At 40.8% G+C, this 27,279-nt stretch overlaps 2 protein-coding genes across 2 annotated transcripts in view; one reads left to right on the forward strand and one right to left on the reverse strand.

The window, feature by feature from the left end:
* Positions 1–275: 275 nt before the first annotated feature.
* On the reverse strand, positions 276–2,300 carry LOC114031469 (nuclear cap-binding protein subunit 2). The gene has a single exon (XM_027846550.1). It carries the CDS (start codon positions 2,169–2,171, stop codon positions 1,701–1,703), a length of 471 nt encoding a protein of 156 aa, XP_027702351.1. The 5' UTR covers positions 2,172–2,300; the 3' UTR covers positions 276–1,700.
* A 13,369-nt stretch (positions 2,301–15,669) lies between these two features.
* The window catches only part of LOC114031535 (fibronectin type III domain-containing protein 1-like), a 121,883-nt gene continuing 110,273 nt past the window's right edge, over positions 15,670–27,279 (forward strand). Inside the window, exon 1 of the mRNA XM_027846670.1 lies at positions 15,670–15,978. Coding sequence (XP_027702471.1) covers positions 15,888–15,978 — 91 coding nt within the window. The 5' untranslated portion in view covers positions 15,670–15,887. The remainder of the gene's footprint in view (positions 15,979–27,279) is intronic.

A 27,279-nucleotide genomic window follows, 5' to 3' on the forward strand; every position in this document is an offset into this window, starting at 1 on the left:
TTTAGTTTTGCTGGATGTTATTCCTGGTTTTGAGCCTATATCTTTTGCTTTTTGCATTACTGTATTCCATGCTTTCTGCTTTTTTTTTTTTAAATCATGCTCTTCTCTCTCCCTACCTCAGATAGTAACTTTTTTCCCCTTCTAGACTCTTGTTCATTATGCAACTCCCAAACTCTGCTAATAAACAGAGGGAAAGGATAGACTTGGATGTGGTTCAAGCCAAACCCCCATGTACGAATTAGGAGTAATAAAAACACACATATCAATACAACCAATTAAAACTCAGTGAATCATTTTTATTAAACATTCAAAACAAAAGTTCACACTAAAGAACTTTCATACCAAATTATCCTATGCTACGGACTATTGAAAAAGAGAGGCTTATAGTTACTGATCATCAGCTTTAGCCCTTGATTTTTCCACATTGGTAAAAAATTCTTTAAATTGATAAAACTGTAAACCACCCAGATTTTTAAGAAATCAACTGCACTGTGTGAGCTTTTCAATACACTTTGTAATTTTCTGGAGTTAAGGCAATTAGCTCAAACTTGTCCTCCCCAATATACATAAGTATATCAGGAAAAATACTTAAAACTGTCAGCAGTTTAGACAGCAGTTAAAATTGCCTTTTCATTTCTTGAAATTGTAAGTTGTAGCAACTCCAACTACAGTAGGTCGGTAAAGATTTCAGGTTCACAACTCAACCTCAGTTACTTAAGACCAATCCAATGGTGATACACAAGAATTGTATCATTTGGATGTGTTCTACTTGGCCAGGAAACTGACCAAGTTTATTTGATATTTCATATAAGAAATGTTTTATTTTCCATGATTTTCAGGCTTTATTCTAAACCTGCCCATTCCCTTATGATTCTGGTAAAAGAAAAAAATAAACGTAACAATTGTAACATCAACTTTCAAAAATTTCAAAGTTAAAATGAACACCTTCTAACTTACCTAACATTCCACCCCAACAATGTCTTAATTAGGAATTTCCCATTATAAATTCTTTTTCTTCATCTCTTAGGAAGATACTTTTAGGATAACTAAAGTTTTTGCACTGGCTTCCTAGTGAGATATTAAAGGATGTGCTTAATGAGTACCATTAACATCCTCATTACACATTTCTTTACAGATCATCCAATTAAAGCTCCAGAGCTAGAGCGCTCTCCCAGGTATTTTTTTTTTTTTTATCAAATCATTAAAAATGAGGCATAACTGTTTAAGGATTTACTCAACATCTTATGGGTTAGAAATCACCTTGGAAAACAAGAAACATCTTCAATAAGCTTAGAAATAAAAACGGTCCTACTACGCAGCAGCATTAGAAACGCTATTGTAAATGACCACTCCAACGAACAGTAACACGGGTCATTTTCTAATTCTGCTTAAAGAAAATCTTGCTAGACTAGGTTAATAAATAATACAGATCTCCTCAGTTACTGTTCCTCGGGTGTTCAAGCTTGCCAAGACCTCAAGGCTCCAACGCCAGGACCAAAGCCACTTTTCTGAGTTTCTGTCACCTGATAATTGTTCAGCGCGAGGAAATCAAGGTTTCCTGCTTCGCTCTTGCGCAGAGGCAGGGGAACAAGTTAGTTTGGGGATAAGTCGGCTGTTCTCAGAACCGCCGGGCTCTGTGCGCAAGCCCGAGTTGTCTTTTTCTGACTGATTGCTAGTAACGCACGCCGGGCTTTGGTCCCTCACTGGTTCTGCACTATTTTCCCGTAGCCTCCCCTGCCGGCGTCGTAGTCCTGTCGGTACTCGTCCCGCACCTGGCCCCCGGACCGGCCGCGGCCGTACTGGCGGCCCTCTCGGAAGCCCGCATCCCAGTCCGTGCGGATGATGCGGTCGTCCAGGCGAGTCCCGTTAATGTAGCGCATGGCGTTCTCGGCGTCGGCGCGGCAGTAGTACTCCACGAAGCAGAAGCCGCAGGCCGTCTTCTTCACTTTGTCCAGGCCCATGATGATCTTCTTGATGTCCCCGCTTTTGCTGAAGAGTTCGTAGATCTGTTCCTCCGTGGTGTAAAAGGACAGGTTGCCCACGTACAACGTGCAGCTTTTCTTTAGTAACTTTTCTTGGTCGTCCATTTTACCTCGGAAGTGCTGGTCGCGGTACCAGCCGAGCTCCACGTAGGAGTCGCTCTGCAGCGCGCTCAGGAGTCCCCCCGACATGATGGCGGCGGTGGGACAGGGCGACGGGAAGCGAACGGCGGCGGCGGTGGTGAAGCGAGGCGGCCCACCCAGAACTCGCACCGGGGAAGCCCGACACGACGAACGACACAATCAGGCGCTCACTGAGGCGACGCCGCGACGGTTGGCAGCGGACTTCCGGGGAATACCGGAAGCTTCCCCCGCTGGGACCAATCACAGGGCGCGCCGGGCCGGAAGCGCTGCCTTGGTATCTCTTGCCCGCTGTAGCGAAAGAGTCGTAGTCTTTGCTGCCCTCTACCGTCGGATGATTTTGTTCAGCTGAGACCTTCTAGCCGTGTTGCCCGGAGATGTGAAATGCATAGAATGAAAGGAGCATCATTTTCCTCTTCCTGCTCACCCTCTTCCGGTGTCCTGCGCCCCGCCCCCTTTCCTGCTTGCCTGGAGGAATTCCTCAACCACGCCCACGTAAAGCATCTAAGCTTTGGGGATATAAACAAAAGAGAGCAAGATAGCCCCTGCCCTCAAGAAGCATACATTCCAAGATTCTGTGAGTCAATTAGGTGGAACATAAACTGGACCAGTGTAATAACAGAACAAGCACAGGAGTTCTGGGTTCTAATTCTGACCCTAAACCTCAGTTTCTTCATCTGTAAACTAGGAGTATGATGCTTCTGCCCCAGGGTTGTTATGAAGAACGAGATTTCTAACTTGAAAAGGCCGAACATGAATTATTATTAGATTTTTTAGTGATGGTGGTAGATTGAGAGGGAAGTCCAGGAAAAAAGAGAACGGCATGAAAGAAGGAATGACCATGATGGGTTCACTGGACAGTGAGAAGACTGTAACTGGCTACAGGAGGGGGAAAGGGGAAGCATTGCATTGCTTCTCTTTAGGGAAGTGTTATATAGGGCACACTATTAAATGCACTGAACCTTCAAATGGGATCTGTCTTAAACAGACCCCAGATATTTGACTTGCCATATGCATCAGAATACCTTAGGGGCAGGCAAAAAAGAAATTCTTGTCATAAAGCCAAAGCACAAGTTTACAGTCTAACAAAAAACATAAAAAAATAGAATAGGCTAAAGATGTGGGTTGAAATCATTATCAGAAGGATGCACACATGGAGAATGGAATATATGGAGCAGGGGTGGGAGTGAGTGTGTTAGGATTTTTACTGAGCCAGTCTCTAACTTGAGAATGCTTGAGCTACTCAAAATTAGACCTAAGGGACGGAGTGACAGTAATCAAGTAATTTAATTAACAAGTTTCAGAGTGAGGAATGTTCTCCTAGCTGAAGTAAAAGCACAGGTTATGTACTTAAATCACAACTGGGGAAGGAGAAGGGAAGGTGGATTACAAAAAATCAGTTTCCGGTTTCCCCCAAGAAACCCACAATACAAAAATTCTGGAGTCAAGTCTTTGGGGGTTGTGACCTCCCCTAAAGTACAGAACCATTCTGTGACAGGAACAGGTTCTACAATCTTTGATTGGATTCACTTAATGTCTAGTGATTCTGAGTTTTGTAAGATTGTCAGAGTTTTGAGTAATCAGTTTAAACTGCAATTGTGAGCTCTGACTCCTGAGCCAGAGAGGCATTTCTTGAGAAAACTGAATTATTAGTATATTCATTACACATATCATATTGATTAATATGAAAATTATAATTCCCTTCTCAGGTGGAAACTGGAAGTCATAAATTTTACAAATTAAAAAAGTGAACTTAGGCCTGTATATACAACTTTGCCTATACTCGAGCCTTAGGCAGAACTAGATAGAATAGAAATTTGTAAAGTTTGAATCAAAAAAAATCCTTACTCTTCCAAAAATGTTTATCTTCTTTAAGGATGGAATTTAAAATGGATTTAAATGAAAAAAAAAGTACGTTTTTTTCATTAATGTACTTATTTATTGCTTTTTTTATTTTATTTTATTTTATTTTGGCAAGGCAATGGGGTAAAGTGACTTGCCCAGGGTCACACAGCTAGTAAGTGTCAAGTGTTTGGTCTGAGGCCGAATTTGAACTCAGGTCTGCCTGAAACCACTAGCTGCCTTTTGTCGTTTTTGTTTTTTTTTTTAACCACCATAGGAGGTAAAAGGTGAAACAAGTAGTAGATAAATTTGTAAATAATTAAAAATAGTTTCATGGGTAGACAGTGGGGGCTTTACTAGCTTTAGTATTCACTAGTATGGAACATGAATGCACCAATTTCTTTAAGTAGGCTCTCTATTTGAATATTATTATTATTTAATGGGCAACTTGGTGGCAAAGTGGATAGAGTGCCTGGCGTGGAGGCAGGAAGACTCATTTTCCTGAGCTCAAATCTGACCTCAGACACTTACTAGCTGTTTGACCCTGAACAAGCCACTTAACCCTGTCTACCTCAGTTTCCTTATCTTTAAAATGAGTTGGAAAAGGAAATGGCAAACCACTCCATTATCTTTGCCAAGAAAACCCCAAGTGGGGTCACAAATGGGAACATCATTGGAACAATTGAACAACAACAAATTGATTATAATAATCATAGAAGTTGAGAAAGATTCATCAGATCACAGAATGTTAGAGGTGGGAGAGACCTTTGATTTCACCTAGTTCAACACTTTTAATACCTATAGAAGCAGCTGGTAGCAGTAGTTATAGCACTCGACCTTGTGTCAGGAAGACCTGAGTTCAAATCCAACCTCAGACATTTAGTAGCTTTGTGACTCTGGGAAAATCACTTAACTTTTGTTTGCTTCAGGTTCCTTAACTGTGAAATGAGAATAATAATAGCACCTACTTCACAGAGTTGTTGTGAGGAACATATGAGACAGTATTTGTAGAAAATTGCTTAGCACAGTGCCTGGCATGCACACATATGTATATATTATATATTATATTATATATGTGTATGTTATATATATACACATACATGTATATTTATATAGCCTAGTGCTATATAAATGCATAAAATATATAAATAAGTAAACACAATAAATAAATATATAAAATCCATATACATGCTTATCCTCTGCCCCATCTCCCTTTCTGTTTATTAGCTGAGGACCACATACATGAGCTTGGCCAATTCTTTTCTTTATCCTTTATCCAGGCTTGTAGAGTTATGTAGTATGGCAGCCCAAAAAAATCTAATTCTAATTCTGGGCTGAATTCAAGGAGTAGACTTATAAAAGTAGAGAACTCTAGAAGTGATTGTAACCTTTTTCTGCCTTAGTCAGATCCCACCCGGAATATTGTGGGCACTACATTTTAAGAAGGATATTGATAAGCAGGAGACCATCCACAAGAGGGCAGCCAGGATGGGGAAGGGTATCAAGTTCACAACATAGAGGATCAGATAGACCAAAAAAGAGAAGGGAAACAGGGTATCATTTGGAGGGCTACTAGGTACAAGAGAGATGAGATTTTCTCTGCTGATCCTCCGAGGGCAGAACTATGAAAAGTGGGTGGAAGTTGTAAAAAGGCAAGTTAAAACTAAATATAAGGAAAAACTTCCCATCAGCTACAGCAATGGAAAAGTGGAATGAAGGGCCTCAGGCAGTGATTGCTTCCCCCTTACTGGGGTGTCTTCCAGCAAAGGTTGAATCACCCTTTGTCAGCTTTGTGGTAGAGGGATTGTTCAGGAATGAATTGAACTTGATGGACACTGAGGTCCCTTTCAACATTGTGATTCTGTGACCATTTATTTATGTATTCTAACATAAACACTCCATGTTTTGGCTTTTTTTTTTTAGTAATGAGAAAGAAATTTATAATTTTCATATTAATCAATATGATATGTGTAATGAATATACCAATAATTTAGTTTTCTCAAGAGCTGCCTCTCTGACTTGGGAGTCAGAGCTCGCAATGCAGCTTGAACTGATTAATCAAAACCCTGACAACGCTCACAATCAATAGATCTTAAGTGAATCAAATCAAAGATTGTAGAACCTGTTCCTGTCACAGAACTCTGGTTCTGTACTTTGAGAAAGGTGGTCCCAACCCCCAAAGACTTGATCCAGAATTGTTGTATTGTGGGACTTAAGGGTTTCTCCTGGGAAACCACTAAATGATTGTTTGTAAGCCACCTTCCCCATTTGTGATTTAAGTATATAACCTGTGCTTTTACTTCAGTTAGGAGAACATTCCTCACTCTGAAACTGATTAATGAAACTACTTGATTACTGTTGCTTCCATCTTTAGGCCTACTTTGTGTGACTGGGAGCATTCTCTGGTTAGAGACTGGCCCAGTAAAAATCCTGTTAACAGTAACAAAGGTTTCATCTAAAGGAATAGACACAATCTATAAACCATCAGGCTTACTGGAACAGTGAGCTGACCTAGGAAGGTAAAGCCAATCTTTCCACATCATATTTGTTTGAATGGACCATCTGTCTATATGTATTTGCTGATTGGCTCCCTGAACAACCAATCACTGCTCATACAAGACAGGGTAGTCATGAAGGCCTAGGTTCTGGGCCCTCCAGACAACTTCCCCAAGAGCCCATGATACCTTTTGGGTGTTTTAGACACCACCTTCATATAGTTGTTGTCCCCTGTTAATTCTGATTGAGTAAGCTTACAACTCTTGTGCAGAACACAGATGCCTGATTTATGACTCTCAGGAATAAGCCTGATTAAAGAGAGACCTGGAACACTTGTTTTGGCCCACCATTGTATTATCCTCCCCTAAGAGCTCTCGTGGGGAATCTCATATTGTAGCATCTGGGAATGTTAGTGGAATTCAGTTAGAGTGAAGGGAACTTAGAAAGTAGATCATGACTTCTTTAGATTTATGTAGCTGTGCTGAATAGCAACTGGATGGCACAGTGGATAGAGCAGAGAGTCGGACGTGATTGAAAAACAACAAGAAGAAACTATGGTGAATGGGGAAGGGAATAAGGTGAGGAAAGGATACAAAAAAGATGAGACTGGGGAAGAAGGAAAGACAAAATAAGAATGAGCGGCCAAAGTGGGGAAAATGAGCAGAAAAGTGATGATAGGAGGCTATCAGGAATAATTCTCTGTTCACATGGAAACCACCCTAGTGGGAGTCCTTGTCACCTCTCACCTGGACTGTTTGGGTGGCCTGCTCATTGGTCACTCAGCTTGCAGCTCTTCCATCTCCAATCCATTCTCCATGTAGCTGCCAAGATGCTTTTCCTAAAGCACAGTTTTAACCGTATCACTTCCTTCCTCAAGAATTTTCAGTGCTTCCTTAATGCTACTGGGAAAAAATACCAATTCCTCAACATGCCATTTAAAACCCTTCACAGCTTGACCTCAGCCTACCTTTCCAGACTTATTTAATATAATTTTCTTTGAGATAAACAAAGGCTTTTTGGCAAAATAGAATTTTTGTTCACTATCATCTCCCTCCCTCCCCCTTTCTCTCTCTCTCTCTCTCTCCCTGTCTCTTTCTCTCTCCTTATCTTTCCCCCACTCTCATACTTTCAGAGTTCTGATTATGTCATCATTAGAAAGTATCATCAGAGAAACTTTCTTTTATCCTGGATGACAACTCCAAAATGTGTTTGTCTAAGGCTAGGCGGTGGCTTAAGTTGCAAGGAAAATTGTTTTATGTCTATGAAAATGAAACAGTCCTAATGTCAAAAGATATTATTAACATATCCTAATAATATAATAATAACTATATAGTCAAAGAAATAAATGTTAAAATAGGGGCAGCTAGATGGCACAGTGGATAGAGTACCTGGCTTGGAGTCTGGAACAACTCTCTTCCTGAGTTCACCCCGTTTGCCTCAGTTTCCTCATCTGTAAAATCAGCTGGAGAAGGGAATGGCAAACCACTCCTGTATCTTTGCCAAGAAAACCCCAAATGGGGTCATGAAGGGTCTGAACGTGAACACCTCAAGAACAACAACAGCACCTTCTAGCCAGGCTAGTTTTACTTAGAATATGGATTAGTCCATTTCCAAGGATCTCATTCTCACTGATCCTTATATAATAAATCACAGGATCATAGATTTATAACTGAGAGAGATCTTAGAAAAAATCTAATCCAGTTTAGATTTTTAAAAGTTTTTTTTTCTTAACCCCTTCATTTTACAGATGAAGAAACTGAGACCCATGAGGTGAATTGACTTGTCCAGAGGTCGCCCTGGTAATTTCTAGCAAAGGCAGAAATTTGAACCTAGATCCTTTGACTTCAGATTCAGTGCTTTATTCCACCGAGTCTCACAAACATTCATTTCCTTGACTTAAGGCCTCCTTCCCTAAAATGTGACATTTCCTTTGGAATGATTAGACATTAAGGACACAGTATAAATTAATTGATCAGATAACTTTAGGCTTTCACAGGAGGTAGAATGGGAGAAAATGAGGACACAAAAGGGCCTGACAGAGGTATAAGAGGGGAGGCTTGGGATTGGAAAAGGGCATAGAAAGGGGCCAGGACAGCCTTAATATATTTACTCTCCAATTTTCCCTAGAGCTGGCATGATTGGAAAGCACATTGTCACACAACACCCCCCCCATATGAGGTAATGTGGGGCAGGATGAGATCCCACCTCCTGTGTCCTCAGAATTTTGCTGCCTCTCTGTGTTACTGAGGATAAAGCTTCATGACAGCCTTCAAGGATGATCCAGATGTCATTTCTCAGAGAAAGGACAGGAAGGAATGTAGCCAGACTTTTCCATTTCTGAGAGTTTTTATCAATTGACTTGGGCCTGAGGCTTGGGTGCCTCTGATAATGTACTTTGCACACAATGGGTTTATGAACTAGCAGAGCGCTCTGTGCTCAAATACTATTGATTAATTGGCCGATGTCCTTTCTGTTGGCCCTTGTTGGGGCTGAGGAAAGCACACACTGGGAAGGCAGCCCACATCTGTTTTCTTAAATGTAATGAGTGCCTGGGCCAAGTTTTACAATCGCCAACTACAATTTGGAAACTCTTCCTAGCTTTTGAACCCTACTCCCACCCACACTCACCATTGCCACCTCTCCTAACCAAGCCCATTGTTTTCCTCCTGATTTCCATGCTATACTGTTAAGAGTGTTCAAGTGTCTCTCTAGAGGAAAATGCACAAGGGATTATTAAAAAGCAAATCTAAAAGAAAAAAAGAGAGACACAGTTTATTAGGATTTACCTAAGTTTTAAAGCTTGATTAATTTAGCCCTAGCCTGGTTTCTTTTAGCTTACAAGTTCTTAGATAAGTGTTAATAGGCAGTTTGTCTCATTGTCCATTTATTATTTTCATCTGACCTGAATCTGTGAAAAGTTTGGAAAATAAACCGGAAATTAAATTTGGTATTCTTTAGGCCAATATTTAGAATCCTCTGAAACCCAACATGGGAGAGATATCTGGGGCAGAGCTAGCTTGGATGAAGATTGGAGGGTGAGTACTTCAAACATATCTCATCCCTCTATTACAAGAATGACTCCAGGACTCCACTGATCACCACAGGAAGGACCTATAGTTTGATATCTGCCCTACACTAAATACCACACTCTTCAGAGCCCCATGAACTCCCACTGCAGTCCACCTTTTGCTCAGGGGTTGGAATCCAATTGCCGTCACCATTGCTACTGGCTTCACTAGGAATCCTGGTGATTCTGAGTCACAGGCTGCCAGGCTGAAAGCTCTCTTCCCTGGGACCCCCACTCCCAGAATAAGCCCTGTCCCTCTCCTGCCCCTATCCCACCATTCACTGTGTCCCCAGAAGCCCCCGTTCTATTGTTTGTTTCTGCTTTTTGGATCATTCCTCTGATTTCATCTGTATAGGGAGCTCCCAATGAGGTACTCTTTTTTACCAAGACAGACAGGTACCTTTTCTGCAAATTATAGCCTTGAAAATTGCCCAGAGCTACAAAGAAGTTAAATGATTTATCCCAGATTGGCACAGTCAATGTGTTTCAGAGGTAGGACATGCTACTGCTATTACTACAACTTCGGCTCCTCCTCTTACTACTGCTGCCCTTACTATTACTACTGCTGCTACTACTCTACTACTATTACTGCTACTGCTACTGCCACTACTATTATTATTGCTGCTAATACTCTACTACTATTACTACTACTGCTGCTATTTCTACTATTACTACTGCTGCTACTACTACCATACCTAGGTCATTCTCTAAGAAGAGTAATTCTCTAAGACAATATAAGTTGCATTGAAAAAGGAAGTTTCCTCATCTGGGATTTACCTATGCTAATGAAATTATAGGTCCGGTTCCTATTGCTATGTTTTGTATTTCATTTTCTATCTGTATGTTGTTTCTTTCAATAGAATGTAAGTTCCTTGAGGTTAGGGGATTTTTTTTTAATCTGTAAACTCTCAGGAACTAGCACAGTGCCTGGCATCTAGTGTGTTTAATAACTGCTTATTGAATTAGAGTGGAAAACAATGCTGGATAGGAGTGCAGTGATGGTGACACCTCAATTCTAAATGTTACAATGATTCCGGATTGGAGAATGAAAAAGTCACTCCATCTCCATCTTACTTAGCGAACAAGATGGAACTTTTTTGAACAAAGGGTAAACTTAGTTTGTTGACTGATTGCATGTTCTCTAAAGAATTTCACTTGTAGGGGCAGCTAAGTGGCACAGTGAATAGAGCTCTGGCCTTGGAGTCAGGAGGATCTGAGTTCAAATCCAGTCTCAGACACTTAACACGTATTAGCTGTGTGACCCTTGGCAAGTCATTTAACCCCAATTGCTTCACCAAAAAAAAAAAAAAAAGATTTCATTTGTTTTAAGTGTTCTCTCAGGTTACAAAGGTTGCCAAGGTGAACAGAGTTAGTAGAGTTGAGTGTCTTAGTTTATCATTGTTTTCACCGGGGGGTGCTGTTGTAGTTCTTGTTGTTCATTCTTTGTTTTTGATGAGGAAGTGTCTTCGGTGAAATCTTGACTTGCTCATGAATTGAATTTTAAGTGAAGCAGGGTTGCCAAAAGTTGTCAGCCTCACTCTCTCTTCCAGAGTCATTGAAGTCCAGTGGCAAGACAAAAGTCAAGATGATGGGTGATGGCTTGGGATACAGTGGATGATGTTGGCCTTTCTAAATCAAGGTCGTTCCCCAGGCCTCTGTCTGAGGCAACACCCATTCAATGACTAAGGGTTAGGCAAGAATTGAGACAAAAAGATAGCCTAATTTACCATAAAAAATATCAATCTCTTAGATAAAGCAATATGTGAGAGAGGATTCTCCTGAGGATTGTACACATAAATCATTTTACAATTTGTATTACTTGCCTTTGATCTCAACTGTTTTATTAAGATCTTAATGGATAGGATGTCTGCCTTCTTTATAATTAATCACCCTCTTGTGCTTCTGAGTGATTTCCGTATCTCTTATTGAACTTCCACACTTTATCTCAGTGCATTGTCATTGGCTGTCTTCCATACCTAGAATTTTCTTCTTTCTCACCTTAACTTCCTGGCTTCTCTAACTTCCTTCAAATTTCAGCTAAAAATCTCACCTTCTGCAAGAAACCTACCCCAATTTCCCTTAATTTTAATGCCTGCCCTCTGTTGATTATCTCTAATTCTACACTTCCCCAACATATCTTGTTTGCATATAGCTGTTTGCATTTTGTCTCCCCACTGTTAGATTGTAAACTCCTTGAGGGTAGGAACTGTTATTACTGTTCTTTGTATCCCTAGAACTTAGCATAGTGCCTGGCCCACAGCAGGCACTTAATAAAGGCTTGATTTCATTTGACCTTGTATTCTAGTTATTGGTTATAAATGTCTTATCTTCACTATTAAGCAGTAAATTCTGAGGGAAGGGATGGTATCTTATTTTCTTTATATTCCACACAGTACCTTAAACATAGTCAGCACTCAATAAACATTTCTTGAAAGATTGGATAGATGCATCTTAGAAACAGGATTTATCTTGTTTCTTAATCACAGAATATTACACCTGGAAGGAACTTTAAAAATCATCTCCTCTATCTACTCATTTTACTGTTGAGGAACTGAAGGATTCTGTTGTAAACCCCTCTTTTACCTCTACACAACTTTACTTGGTAATATCATCAGCTCCCAAAGGATTCAATCATCATTTCTATGCTGATCACTCTCTAATCAGCTTATCCAGTCCTAACTTCTCTCCTAACCTCCATTTTTGCATTTCCAACTACCTATTGGACATTTGGGACTGAATGTTCCATAGACATCTTATACTTAACATCTCTGAAACAGAACTCATCTCTCCTCCCAAACCCTCCCCTCTTTTTAACTTCTCTCTTAACTGTTGAGGGTACCACTCTTCTCCTGGGTGACTATCCAGGCTTGCAACTTAGGGTTATCCTCAACATCTGTCTCTCACACTGCCACCCCCCACCCAATCCAATCTGTTGCCAAGACCTATTGATTCTACTTCTGTAATAACCTTTATAAACACTCCCTTCTTTCCTCTGAAACTGCCACCACACTGGTACAGGTCCTCATTATCTCATTCTTGGACCATTACAATAGCCTATTGATTAGACTGCCTGCCACAAGTCTTCCCATTCCTGTCCATCCTCCATTCAGCTGTCAAAGTGATCTTCCCTGAAGCCCAGGTCTAACTATGCTACCCCCATACTCCATAAATTTTAGGGGCTCCCTAATACCTCCAGGATCAAATATAAAATCCTATTTGGTGTTCAAAGCCCTTTATAACCTGTTCCTCTCTTATTTTTCCAGATGTCTTACATCTTACACCAGCCAATACTGTGCGATCTAATATATTTAGAGGCAGTTCAGAATATTAGAGGGGCTGATGACTTGCATTGTCCTGGAGAATGATTTGAACACATGAATTCATTCACTAGCCCAGCAGTGAGGTCCAGGAGTTTATGAGGAGATGATGTGATCAAAAGGTACACTCTATCAGAGCAGTAATATGTGTGGTATGGGTGCCAAATGGACTGGAACAAAGAAACTTTTTTTCGTGCTTGTAAATTTCTAGAAGGAGTTAGAAAGCCACAGTAAGAAATGTTTATAAAGTGGTTCCTTTTTTCTTTTTGAAAATAAAAGATAGTAATGATTTGGAAACATCTCTTTAGGCAGTCATCCCTAGACACAGGCATGCTAGAAGTGGGAACAGAATCAGAATCAGAACACTTAAGTGAGTTCTTTGATCTTCTAATCAAATCAAGGACAATCTCAAGTGAATCCAGGGCAGATTATTCTGAACTAGTGATGCAAAAAATCTCAGATTTGTACTGTGTAACACTGAAATAGTACACTTATGTGCACCACTGTAGAAAAGTACATGCTTCACTGTAAGCAGAATGGATCAAAGGATTTAAATTTCCCAAAGGTTGCAAAAGTTTGTCAATCACAAGGCTTAAGGCAATGAGATTCTATTTATCTTCCACAGCACCTAGCGTGATATTCGGCACACAGTAGTTGCCCAATATGTACTTATAGATTAGTTCACTTTTATTTGGACCAATTGTTCTATTTTTATTTGTGTATTTATTGAGCATTTGCTGTGTGCCTACTATTGTGCCAGGAGTCATACTAAAAAAGGACAAAACAGCAGATCAACACAAGAAACATATATGAACTAGTGAGCAATAAAAAAGATTTTGTTTTCCACTTAAGTCCTCCTCTGACGCTTTACCATGGTATGGAGGTGACCCTTGTTGCTCAGAGTTTATGTCAGCAGACCACAAGCTCTGGTATACCTTACCAAACTAGAAAGGCTGGGAGTATAGGCTCAAGGAAAGACTGTATCCCTGTTGTTCAAGGATCAGCCTAGCGAAATTTGGAGATGTTTTTCACCAGAAGTTGGTAACTAACTGATGTTTTTTTCTTTTGGCCAAAGCAATGCATTAAATGATTTCAAATGACTTTTGGCCAAAGCAACTCATCAAATGATTCCACTACCTGTGGAAGGGACTGTAATCCATATTTAATCAATCAATCAACAGGCATTGATTAAGTACCTACTGAGTGCTATGTACTAGGTATACCAAACCAAAAATAAAATGGTGCCTGCCTTTGAGATGCTTATATTCTACTGGAGGAGATGATATGGACACACATAAGTATATACAAAATAAACAAGGCCATTTTGTGGGGGAAGGGTACTAGTAGGTGGAGGGATCCGGAAAGCTCTGATGAGGCAACATTTGTGCCGAGCTTTGAAGGGATTCAAAGAGGTGGAGGTGAGTAGAGAGCGTATTCAAGGCATGTGCAACTGGAAACAGAAGATAGAATGTCATATGTGAGGAACAGCAAGAAAGGCAGTTTGGCTAAGTCCAGGGGTGGGGAACCTGCATCCTCGGGGTAACATGTGGCCCTCTAGGTCCTCATGTGTGGTCCTTTGACTGAATCCAAACTTCACCGAACAAATCCCCTTAATTGGATTTGTTCTACAAAACTTGGCAATGAGGTTAGGTGACTTGCCCAGGGTCACACAGCTAGTAAGTCTCAAGTATCTGAGGCAGGATTTGAACACTGCACCACTTAGCTCCCCCAAGCTTTGCAAATCTTTTAGTGCTATATAAATACTAGCTATTATTAGAAAAAGCAAGTGACTTTCCCAAGATCATATAGATGCCTTAAACAACACTATTGGAAGAGAGATATATACTTATATTATCTGAAGTGCTTTTTTCTTCCATATAGTTTATACAGTATTTTGGAGCCTATGTCTGGATGCACTTCCTCCTCATATCTCCCCATCAGAGCGTAATTTCTCTCCCTTTTCAAAGTTCCTAGTGCCCTTTGTTAAGATCTGCCTTTTACCTCTGTTTCATTCTACCTCGTACCATCTTTGTGTTCCTACTGTATTCTCTTTTTAGACTGTAAGTTCCTTCGAGGGCAGGGATTCTGTCATTTTTTTTGTTTTTAATATTTTTGTATGCCCAAGAGCTGACGCTGTGCTTTGTATTGGTAGGAGCTTAACATAGGTTTGTTGAATTGGGGTGACACTAGTGATATAAACAGAGTACCTGTAATAGTCCACTATATAAAAATGAGAGCAGTTGGGGGAATCAAACTCCAATAAGTCTATTCCTTAGGCAGACTAATAGGCAGGGCTGTTTAAAATCAGCATGTGATACCCGGAAAAAAGATGGTCAGGCATAATAAAATGCATAAGGAAAAACAAATGATTGATTTAGTTATGAGCAGGAAGGAAAGGTCAAGCCACAAAACAGAGAGAAATCTGGAAACGGATGTTAAGCATTTTGGATAAGGTTCGTTTCTGCATTATCCGGAGGTATTTATTTAAGAGGACAAAGTGGATTCCTTGGTTTGGAAGTTAAAAGGCTTTTTTAGAGCCAAAGAACAAGGGAGGGGAGAGAAGGGAAGGAATTTCCTTGGCTTGTTCCCTTTACACATAAATCATTACCTCTCCAGAAACACCAACCAGGTTTCAAACGGCATCACTCAGTCACCCTCCACCCATTTGGTCTCACCCTTGCTCCGCCTTTCTGGGCACCCCATCCCGCAGTGCCCCCTGCGCTGTCCGCGCGACCCGGCAGGGGGAGGCAGAGGGACACATAGAAAGAGCATCAGCCCGGGCAAAAGCCTGCTCAGTGATGAAGCGCGGTGCTGGGTGAAGGACGCACGGACGGCACAGGCGGGCTCTGGTCACTGCTGCTGCGAGGGTGCAGCGGGGAGGGAGCTGGGAGCTGGGTTGCATCACAGCCAGCACTTGTGGGGACTGCCTCAGGACCGGTAACTCACTTGCCCTCGCGGAGTCCTCTTCCTGCCCTCCCGTCCGGGGTCCCGCAGAAGCTGAGAGCCATTCCGCAAGGGCTGGTAACAACGCACACCCCGGGCTCCATGGCTCTCACGGGGCGCGCATATCGGCTCCCCGGGCTCCCGCTGCTCTTCTTGGCCGCGCTAGTCTACTTAGCCTCCGCGGAGGCAGCAGGTACAGTACTCCAGTCCCAGGGGAGCAGGTTCTCCTCCCCTTAACTCTTCTCGCCTCTCTCGTCTTTTCTCCCCTTCCATTTCTCTTCTCCATCTCTCCTCCTCCCACCGCTCCATGCCACCGTCCTGTCGCTTCGTGGAGGGGCCAGTTCCAGCCCCACTGTGCTTTGTAGTGTGTCACTAACCTGTCCATCCTCATTCACTCTAGCAAGGAAAGGGGGTGGCACATGGAGAGGGTGGCTGGTCGGGGCATCTTTCGAAGACAGTAGCCGGACACAGGAAGGTGGTGACCGTAAGCTTGGTCGCCACCAGCGTTACCCCTTACTCCGGATTCGCTTTGACCCGGAATCCTCGGAGATAGCTACCCCGGGATCGTTGGACTGGAGGGCGCACTTTGGGCTCAGGATTCGCGCCTTTGCGCGCGGAACCCCAGGAGGACTTGGGTGTCCTTTCCTATATTTTAACTTTCCCTCTCCTCTGCTTCACCGGTTAGCAACGGTGGCGACAGCTGCGGGAGGAGAAGGAAAAGGGTTGGGTATGTAGAATTTTCTTAGAGAAACTTCGACGGAGAAACTAGGGGCTCCCGTGGAACCATTCTAAGTCTGAGTTTGAGAAGGAGCACAACTTGTTCGCAGCGAAGGAAGTCCGCGTCAGGCTTCAGGCACTCTTGCACTGAGCAGTTAGCCACGGTGACTTTGCGTGGGAAGTTTCTAATCAGGATAAAAGTTTGTTGCGGTATCTCCCCCTCAAACCTCCCCCACTCCTTTGTGGAGAACGAGGTGTGAATGAAAAGGGAAGGGAATTGATGTTGGGGGGGGGGAAGGAGGGGTTGAGGCAGGAAGGAGAAACTTCAGCTCTCTTGAGAGCTTTTCTGAAAGCAGAGGCTTTAAACAGAGATTGATGCTGTGGGTGCTGAAATGTTGGAAAGGCACTTAAAAAATGTCAGTGCTTCTGTAAATTTCTGGGGGAAAAAACCCGTTTCTCAGAGGCTAGAAGTCATATCTGTCGTGGTTTGTTTCCTTCATCCTAAAGCATTTGGTGGCTTCTGTTTCCACCTCCTCTCTTGCAGGCCTTTTCATTTTTTGAAAACATGTGGGTTTTATTTTATGTCATCAGTTTGTAGGAGTCCAAAAAGCTGAGATATTTGTTGATAGGAGTCACTCCCCAGGCAGGAGAAGAAAGCCCATTTTGATTCGGGGTTCTTGTTTGATGATATGTAGTACGAATCCTTTGCTTTTTGATTGTAATTAAAATGCCAAAGTGCTACAATAAAGGGGGAAATCCCTCCAGGGAATGGGAGTGGGGTGGGGTTCTTTGCCTTGTCGACTTTTTTCTTGATGGCATAATCATAGCAATTTAGATCATTAGAATTGAAGAGTCAACTTAGAATCAATCTCATAAAAGTTTAAGGCTTTGTCACAGTGGAATATTCAAACACATCCTTCACAGACTTTATTAAACATTTTTTTTAAGAAATCATGTATTCATTTAAAATTTTTTTGAATCCTCTCTAAATCTCCCATTCCTACCCACATTATATATGGGTACCTATATATATGCTTATATTCATATTGATTCATATTTGAATTAATGAAAGTGTGTTGTTCCAGAAAGTTGACTAAATTGGAGTTTTTGCTAAAATGCCTTTATGACTGTTACACCTTCAAGCATCTGGTTCAGGCAACAGTATTGGAATTTGGAAGCCATGATGTCAGGAATTTAGGAACCAGGATTTGTTCCTAGTAGTCCACTGACTTCCATCATATTTCCCCCTCCTTTTCCTACAGCTTTGCTTTTCATAAATCACAGCAAAGCTGTGGAATGCTAGAGCTGAAATATTTTCTGGCATTTAGTTAAATGTCCAGCCCAGAAGTAGACAATGTAGGACAACATACTTTGGAGTGGCTGACAATCAAACTTGAGTTAAATAATGCTACAAAACAAACAAACAAAAAGGTCCACAGAAACCTGTAGAGCATTCCACATAACTATGGAAGAAATGACAGAATATATAATTTATTTCATCTGCTATTGTGGGTAAGTTTCCTGTCTGTACTCCAGTATTAAAAAGTTAAAGTATCATTCTTCACAGGACTTAGATGCTTCATCTATATATCATAAAGTGAGAATTTAACAGATGGTTGCTTAATTTGATTAGTGTAGGTGGTCAAGTTGTATAAGCCAAGCCAAAAAAGAAATACCCTCCCCCCCACAACATTCTGAATCTGCTATATCTATACTCCATTTGAGGCTTGAAGATATAACTAGAACTGTAGTTTGATGGTGACAGATGATCACAATTCTAAAAATGGTTTTCAGGGTAAACTGAAGTTTGTAAATTACTAAAGCCTTGAGCAAAGATTTTTAAAGCCCTTACTTTCTAGTAACTTTATCTTCTTTGTTATAGAGATCATTTAAAAATGTTTTTACTAAGCCAAGAGCAAAGTTTTTAAAGGTGTATAGCATTACAGATTTAGAGTTGAAAAGGCCATCAAGTTATCTAATCCAAATTCTTCATTTTATAGATGAGGAAACTGAGACCCAGAGAAAAGTGGTTTGTTCAAAGCCACATAGAGAGGAATAGAATCTGGATTCAAACCCTAATGCATCTGACTCCCAATCCATTGCAGTCTTCACTGAACCACAAATTCAGATGACTAGATTCTTTTTCTGCTTTTTCTGTAGTCTTTATAAACAGAATAGCTGATCTTTCCTTCTCAAGTGTGGGTGGTACTATTCAAGGGCAGATGAGAAAGAAGTGGCATTCTGTTATTTGGCTGCTAGGTGGCGCAGTGGATAGAGCACTGGGCCTGAAATCAGAAAGACTTCAAATCCAGTTCAAACCCAGCCTTAGACTTAACCCTATTCACCCCAGTTTCCTCATCTGTCAAATGAGCTGAAGAAGGAATGGGCAAACCACTTCAGTATCTTTGCCAAGAAATCCTCAAATGGGGTTATGAAGAGTTGGACACTACTGAAACTATTGAACAACAACAATAAATCTGTTGTTTACCTTGTTGGGCCCCTGTCATTTTTGTATCTTATCCTGACCTAGAAAGGTAGGCCTTATATATCAGTGTGACAGAGGGTTGCCTTTTGGACGGAATTTGAAGGGTACAAGGAAGGCACTTTTTATTGTAAAATATATTTGGAACTCTATGGCCATACATAGTCTAAAATTCTACCAAGAGATTAGTTTCTTTGCATTTTCTTTGGATTTAACCAACCCCTAGTCCAGTTTGTACTTTACATATGCAGATACCAAGAGGCAACAAGTTAGAGGATAGTCAACCTTGGGATCAGGAAGACCTGGGTTCTAGTCCTGCCTCTGATATATACCTCTCTCTAAGACACTTAACTGTCTTAAGACTATAAGTTGAAGAATAGGTACTAACTTGTATTGGTAGAAATTCCTCATCAAAGGTTCGATATGCCGATGAGATTTTATGTTCAAAAAAGAAACCCCCCCCCAAAAAAAAAAGAAATGTAGATGCTTCTTGGAGGGTGGAACATTTTAAGATGTTATCAGTCGTTAACACCTTACTCTAATGTGTCTACCTAACTGCTTTTTTCCTAGACATATTAGTTGGGATTGGGGCCCTGGCAAAATGGGAGTTTTGAAGTGGAGCATGGGGGGAGAAATAATTAAGGAGCATGATGGCACTGCATTAGGTGAGGACTCTGACAGATGCTTAAGATAGATAGCATAAGGGAACAAGGCCCTGGTTGTACAATAGACTGGAATCCCAGCATTGGGGAGAAGTAGAAGAACCAAGGTGGGAGGGTATGTATTCAAACTTTTTCTGATTTCAAGTTTTACTTAGGGAAGGCTCCCTGATTGAATCAGCTTTATAGGAACAATGGTGAAGAGTAGCAAGGGCTGTTACAATGTTGCCTCTCACCAGGTTGTTGTTGTGTTCGTCCTTTGTTCTCCAAGAGGACCATGACATCAGGGAGATGATGACAAGACTTGCAATTGACTTTGATTTGAGTGAGGGAGGGCTGTGCAAGGTCACCAGCCTCACTTTCTCCTCCAGAGCCATCTGGGTCCAGTGGCCAGATATTCATCAGGACGACTGGAGATGGCTCAGGATGCAATAGGCCTTTTTAAGGCCCTGGCCTTTTTAAGCTAAGGTCTTTTCAGGTTCTCACTTTGAGTGAGGCAATGCCCATTCAGTGAAGAGGCCTCTTTAAGAAGTTAAGTCCAGGGATGGCCTCTTTAATAAAACAAACAAACAAATTGGGAGGGGAAGACCCTCAGGACTGCTGGTCAAAAGAGAAACAATTACCATTTACATTCACTCTGAACCAGGAGGACCCAAAAAATAACCATTAAGTGGTACTTGGGCAGGGACCTATTGTTGTCCAATCCTTGAGATCCAGAGTGAGTTGTATTTCAGGCTTGGTCTTTGAAAAAGAAATCTAGCTAGTAAACCCCAAGTTAACTAGGTTGCTTTGGGCCATCAAGGGAGAGGAGAGGAGGGGAGGAGAGAAAGGAGTTATCCAACTGGAACTGGCCATCTGTGTCCCTCCGTTCAGGTAGCTCAGACTACTCACAGGTTGTGTTTGTCCTTCCTTCTCAAAGAGGACCATGACATTAGGGAGATGATGACATGACTTGCAATTGACTTTGATTTGAGTGAGAGAGAGCCCTCACCAAGAGGTTCCACGAATCTCTCTTCTTTCCACAGAACCTTGAAAGAGGTTTCTTATGAAGGGCAATGGAAGAGAGACAAGTCTGGAAGATGATGGAGAGGTTCATGGAATCATGAGGTCTAGGGCTGGAAGGGACCTAAGAGGTCATTTAGTTCAACTCTGTCATTGTACAGATTAGGAAACTGAGGCCTAGGGAGAAATGGTTTAAGATTATACAAATTTGAAGTAACAAGACACAGTATTCAAACTCATATCTTATGACTCAAAGCTCGTATGCTTTCCATTACTCCGGGCTCTTATCTACTTTATTTTCTTATGATATCAAAATTTCACTGTTAATAGGATTTTTTATGGTTATATTTTTCACATGATCAAGTAGGAGACTGTTCTCATTTATTTATGATCTTCAATATTGCTGCTCATATAATATGCACCACTGAAAATCCACTTCTCTGGAAGTTTTCCCTGAGTACCTTTACCACAGCAATCATTCAGTCAACAATCATTTATTAAGTGCTTACTATTTGTCAAATAATCATTATTTAATATTTTAATTGGTTTCAACCAATCATCTTTTTATGTCTATATTTGTATCTATAGTTGTATCTATAGCTATATCTATGTCTTTATATATACATATGCATACACACATTTATAATCAACTTAGGATCTATAATTATTCAATTCAATTCATTCCAAAAAATACTTTAATTAAACATCCACCATATACATAAGACTGTGAGAAGTTCCAGGATAGAAAGATTAAAACTCATCCAATACCTGACTTTAAAAACCTTAAAATCCAATAGGGAGGAGTCTCTGTGGAGTCTACCTCTACCAGGTAGAATGTGATAAAGACCTAAGAGAGATCTATAGAAAGTGCCCTAAGAAAATTAAGAGTATTTTCAGGAAAGTCTCTTTCTCAAAATATTTAAGTACCTGCTATGTGTTAGGCACCGAGGGAGCATTGTTGATACATATAAAAAATGATGAAATGATTCTTACTTTCAAGGAGCTTATATTCTATTTGGAGTGACAACATGTACATATTTATACATAAATATAATATATAATTATGCTTTAAATGCTACATGAAAGCTTTTGGAACATCCTTTTTATAAGTATATAGAGAAAAGATACAAGGTAGTTAGGGAGGGAGGGAGGGAGGGAGGGCGTGAGTAGTTGGGGGAATCATTATTACAGATCAAAGTATAGGAAGGCCCAAGTTATTACCTATACCTACTTTCATATGGATAAGGCTTTACATAAGAGGGCACCTTACTCCACTCCCCCATGGACAGTCTAAACCTTGATATACTTTATGTAACCTCAGCCCCTGTTGTCTTTCAGTCTTACAGATTATCTCCTCTCATCAAGAGCTGTGTACATATTATGATGATATAATGATAATTGTATACATAATGATATTGTAAAAGGTATATTCCCTGATTGATAAGAACCAACACCTTTCAACATTTGTTGATAGGGAAGGCAGAATTAATTCTTTCTTCATTCTCTCAACGACTCAAGATTTCTTGGGTGGTATTCCTTGGGATGGTAACTACCGCTTTGTTATTTGGTCCTTTCAGTCATGTCTTACCCTTCATGACCACATTTGGGGTTTTCCTGGCAAAGATAATGGAGTGGTTTGCCATTTCCTTCTCCAGCTTATTTTATAGATGAGGAAACTAAGGCAAACAGGTTTAAGTGACTTGCTCAGTGTCACACAGCTAGCCAGTGTCTGAGTCCAGATTTGAACTCAGGAAGATGAGTCTTCCTGACTCCAAGTCCAGAACTCTATCCATTGCAGCACAGTGGATAGAGTCCTGGCTCTGGAGTCAGAAGGAGTTGAGTTCAAATGTGACCTCAGATACCTACTAGCTATATGACCCTGGCAAGTCATTGAACCCTGTCTGATACTTACTACCTGTCATTTTGGACAGGTCACTGAACCTTTCTGGGACTCAATTTCTGCAACTGTAAAATGATGGGGTTGTACAAAATAAATGGAAGTGTGATAGATGAAAAATGAAATCACTAAGAAAAAAAGATTCGATCATCTGAGCATATCAATTTATTAAGCAATTCATGGCAATTGCCCAGCAAACAGGGATCAGACCTCCTCAGCTTAGGCTTGGACCCCAAATATAGGGAGAGACAGACTTTTATACATTAAGAACAATTAATCACATAAGACCAATTAATTAAAAGGAAACAACACAGCATTAGGTAATCTGATTTCTAATTGGATGAAAAATTAGGAACTTTCCAAGTTGGGAAGTAACAGTTGCAATTTCCTGAATTCAGAAGAAAAGGCGCCCCACTCCTCCCAAGTGTCTGTAAACAATCAAAGGAATATGGAAACAATAACTGATTGATCAGTATGGGGCCAGTTTTCAGATAAGACATGGGTTGCTTGAGGTGTATAATTGTGAAAAAAAAGTCCTTGCATCAATCTTTGGATCTGACTGAATTTATGGTCGTTAGGTAAGGGTTTCTAAGCAGCAGGTGGAGTGGTCCAGCTTCTCAGCCACACAGGGCTAGGTTCAAACAATGCAGTAAGGTTTTCTCCCAATTCCCACAATTGGATGAAGTTTTTTCACGGGACAGAATTTGGACTAGACCCACAATAGAACAGAAAGGGAACTGAGCTAGCTCCAGAGTTGAGTCACAAGACAGTCTATGCTGTTCACTCAGTTCCCAAATTAACTACTTGTTGTCTTAATCCCCGCAATTCCCACAGGAGAGAGATCCTTTCTAGCTCTGAATCCATGATCCTATCACCACAATTCATTGGCCACACAGCCACTGCCTTGACTTCAAACATTTAAGGAGTCCCTGCTCTGCAACAAGTTCTTACTCTTTAAGGACTGATGAACAAGTTATTAAGGTAGGCATAGTACCTACCTCACAAGGTTGTCGTGAGGATCAAATGATATAATGTATGTACAGTGCTTTGGGAACCTTAAAGCCATATATAAATGTTAGCCACCGCCACCATCAGCACCAGCACCATCATCATCATCTAACACAGGGGCCAGTGATGGCCAATCGTATCTTTGCTTTTTCAGTATTTTCCCTCCCTTCATCCTGGAAGTTTTATTTCAGTGGTGGTTATCATGGATCTGAATGTTGTGCCCCATAGAAAATGCAACCCCAGGAAAGATGTCTGCTAAAAACAAAAACAAAAACAAAAACAAGAAACAAAAAAAAAACCCTCTTTACAAAAGTTAAGAGTTTTCAAGAAGTATTCTTAGAATTTTCCTTTTTTCAAGAAATGCTTTTCATTCTGTGAGAGAGTGGGGGCTCTCTTTTCTCCATTCTCCCTCTCCAAGAAGCTCCAGTAAAATGCAGTTCCTAAATCCTTTAGTCATCAGAGGGCGCTCATGGCATTCCAGTGGCATAGCAATTCATTCTGTGTACACATTCCTTTCCTTCAGATGAAGGAATCCATATATCATCCCAACAAGAGGAACCAGCAGCAGTAACTGTGGTTTGTTGCTGGGGTGTGTGCAAGTTATTATATATTCATGTCTAATTCCTTCATTTGTTTTAGGGTCAAGCATTGACCCTAAAATGGAAAATGATTTCTGCTTTGTAATGTGCAAGATTCTGGAGGTCTGGGTGAGTTACGTAACAAAGAAAAACAAAATTAGGATCAAGTTTCATTTACCTGAAAGTAAACTGTCTAGGGTGCTGCTGCTTCTTCAGCTGCCCCTCCCCCTTTCCCTCTTTCATTAGTTGCAGGAAATTTCATCATAGGATAAGTCAAGAAGGAAAAATTCTCTTAATTAGCCAATTTGGCTACTCATTAGTAGGTAACAAAGTATTTTGGAGGCCTCTATCCCATCTTCACCCCCACTATATGCAGAAGAGATTTGAAGTCTCTTTGGTTCTAAGTGTTGACAGTGAGGCTAAGCAGTGAGTGCACAGCAGTAGACCATAAGCAGGAAAGAAAAGAAAAAGGAAGAGGAAAAATAAAGGGGGCTTGAGGACAGAGGAAGAGAAGGAAGAATACTGATTCCATGCCAGTGGATCTGGTTTCTGAGTCCTTACTCAAACCTACAGTCCTTGTAGTAACACTAGAAGAGTATAAAACCTTTGTTTAATAAATAGATCCAAAGATAAAGTAGGTAGGAAAGTAGGTAAATGATCTTTCAAATCCCAACCACATCAGACATAGGATATTCTTCTAAAACAGATCCAGTCAGTCAGTCAATAATTATTTGTTAATACTTATTGTGTGCCAGGCACTGTGCTAAGTTCTGGGGGTAACAACATGTGAACAATTATGTACAGACAGGATTGTTGTTAAGTAAGTAAGTCATTTTTCAGTTGTGTCCAGTTCTCCATAACCCCATTTGGGATTTTCTTGGAAGAGATACTATAGTGGTTTGCCATTTTCTTCTCTAGCTCGTTTTATAGATGAGGAACTGAGTCAAGCAGGTTTAAGTGACTTGCCCAGGGTCACACAGTTAATAAGTATCTGAGGCCAGATTTGAACTCAGAAAAATGAGTCTTCTTGATTCCAAGCCCAGTGCTCTATCCACTGTGCCACCTACCTGCCCCATATACACAGGATAAAGAGGAAATAATCAATAGAGGGAAAACTCTAGAATTAAGAGAGATTTAGAAAGGCTTCCTGTAGAAAGTGGGATTTTAGCTCGAACTTGAAGGAAGCTAGGGAAGCCAGGAGATGGAGATAAGGAGGGAGAGTATTGCAGGTATGAGCGATGATGGATGAAAATACCAGGAATTGATTGATAAGTATCTTGTTTGAAGAATGTCAAGGAGGAGAGTAGCGTTCCTCAGATTCCAAACCTAGAGTTCTTCCTGCTACGCCATGCTGAGCATCAGTTCATTATTTGACTATTTGGGTCATGCAGTAATGATAGGATACTATTTAGCCACACTTCATAATTTACAATAATTCCGTATTACTCCCCTTGCTCTCCATTCCAGCCAAATAAGCCTACTAGATGTTCCCCAGATGCTTCATTCCACTTTCTGTCTCTGAACCTGTGCCCAGTATCTCCCCTTTCCTGGAATGCATTCCTTCCTCTGCCACTTACAATTCCTAACTTTGTTCAAGACTTAGCCAGTATACTATCCCCTACTGCAGGGGTCCTTAACCTGGGGTCCATGAATTTGCTTTAAAAGATATTTTTATAATTTTATTTCAATATAATTTGTTTCCTTTGTAAGTCAAAGTAATTTATTTTGTTCATTTAAAAACATCATTCAGAGAAGGGATTCATAGGCTTCCCTAGACTGCCAGAGGGGTTCTGGACACTCAAAAAAGATAAGAATCCCTGCTTTAAGGTTAATTTCCGGGGCAGCTAGGTGGCGCAATGGATAGAGCACTGGCCCTGAAGTCAGGAGGACCTGACTTCAAATCTGGCCTCAGACCAAAAACTTGACACTTGCTAGCCGTGTGACCCTGGCCAAGTCACTTAACCCCAATTGCCTAAAAATAAAAAAATAAAATGAAAAAAGGTTAATTTTCTCTCCATGAAAGACATCCCCTTTCCTCACCCTCAGTTCCATAGACTTCTTGTAACAGAGTGTCTGTTACTTTACCTATATTTTCTGTAAGCCAGTCGCCTGTCCATGATAAACCATACTTCATTGGCTGCCATTGGCGCTTTGTCCAGTCATCATATTTTTAAACTAAAAATTCCTTTAGATCACCCAATACAGTTGCAATATTCATTAACTTGAAGGTCACAGGGTGGATGGGTGGATATCTGTGCTGGGAGTAGTCTGATTTAGCATAAATGAACTGTAAGCAGGAATATGCAGGAGAACACCAGTTCCCCTATCAGATTTGCAGAGGACATCAAACCCTTGATGCATAGGGAAAACTAGCTTAGTTAAGTGGCAGAAAGATCTCATAAGGCTGTGTTAATGGCAGAGAAGTGGTAATTGTGCTTCAGTGAGGGCAAGTGGAAGTTAAACCAGGAGACAAAAAAATAATATAAACTTTAAATAACGCTCAGCGTTATTAGTGACAACTCAGGTGAGGTATTCCTGTGTCATTGTGGGTCACTCTGTGAAAAAACTGTGCCAAAGGCCAACGAAATACATTATTAGGAAGGTAACTGATAATAGAACTAAACTTTTTGCTTGAAACCTTGGTCTGTCTGTTGGCCCCTGAACTACTTTTTGTAGTTCTGGTTATCTCGTTTTATTGGCATCATGTGCCCAGAGATGGCATATTTGCACATTTCTAAAAGGTACCTTATTTTGATAGCATATAGGAAGGATATGAAGGAAGAAAAGAAAGTTTAAAAAGGGAGGAAAGAATGAAGGAAAAGAAGAAAGAAATGAAAGGAAGGAAGGAAAGAAAGAAGGAAAGGAAGGGAAAAAGGAAGAAAGCAGTGAAGGGAAGGGAGGAAAGGAATGAAGGAAAAAAGGAAGGAATGAAGGGAAAAAAGGAAGGAAAGAAAGGAAAGGAAGTAAAGAAGGGAAGGAAAGGAAGGAAGCCCTGGGGATATAAATAGAAATAAAAATAAAAGTCTGCCCTCAAGAAGCTTACATTCTAATGAGGGATGTCAGCCCACAAAACGGAACTGTAAAAAGTGTGTTGGGGCAGGGGGTGTGTGTGTGTGTGTGTGTGTGTGTGTGTGTGTGTGTGTGTGTGTGT

Source organism: Vombatus ursinus, unplaced genomic scaffold (genome assembly GCF_900497805.2).
Source record: "Vombatus ursinus unplaced genomic scaffold, bare-nosed wombat genome assembly UNPS02015175.1, whole genome shotgun sequence".
NCBI lineage: Eukaryota > Metazoa > Chordata > Mammalia > Diprotodontia > Vombatidae > Vombatus > Vombatus ursinus.

Excerpts from the sequence above, each read along its gene's own strand:
- LOC114031469 (XM_027846550.1), bottom strand. The coding sequence starts at position 2,171 with ATGTCGGGGGGACTCCTGAGCGCGCTGCAGAGCGACTCCTACGTGGAG.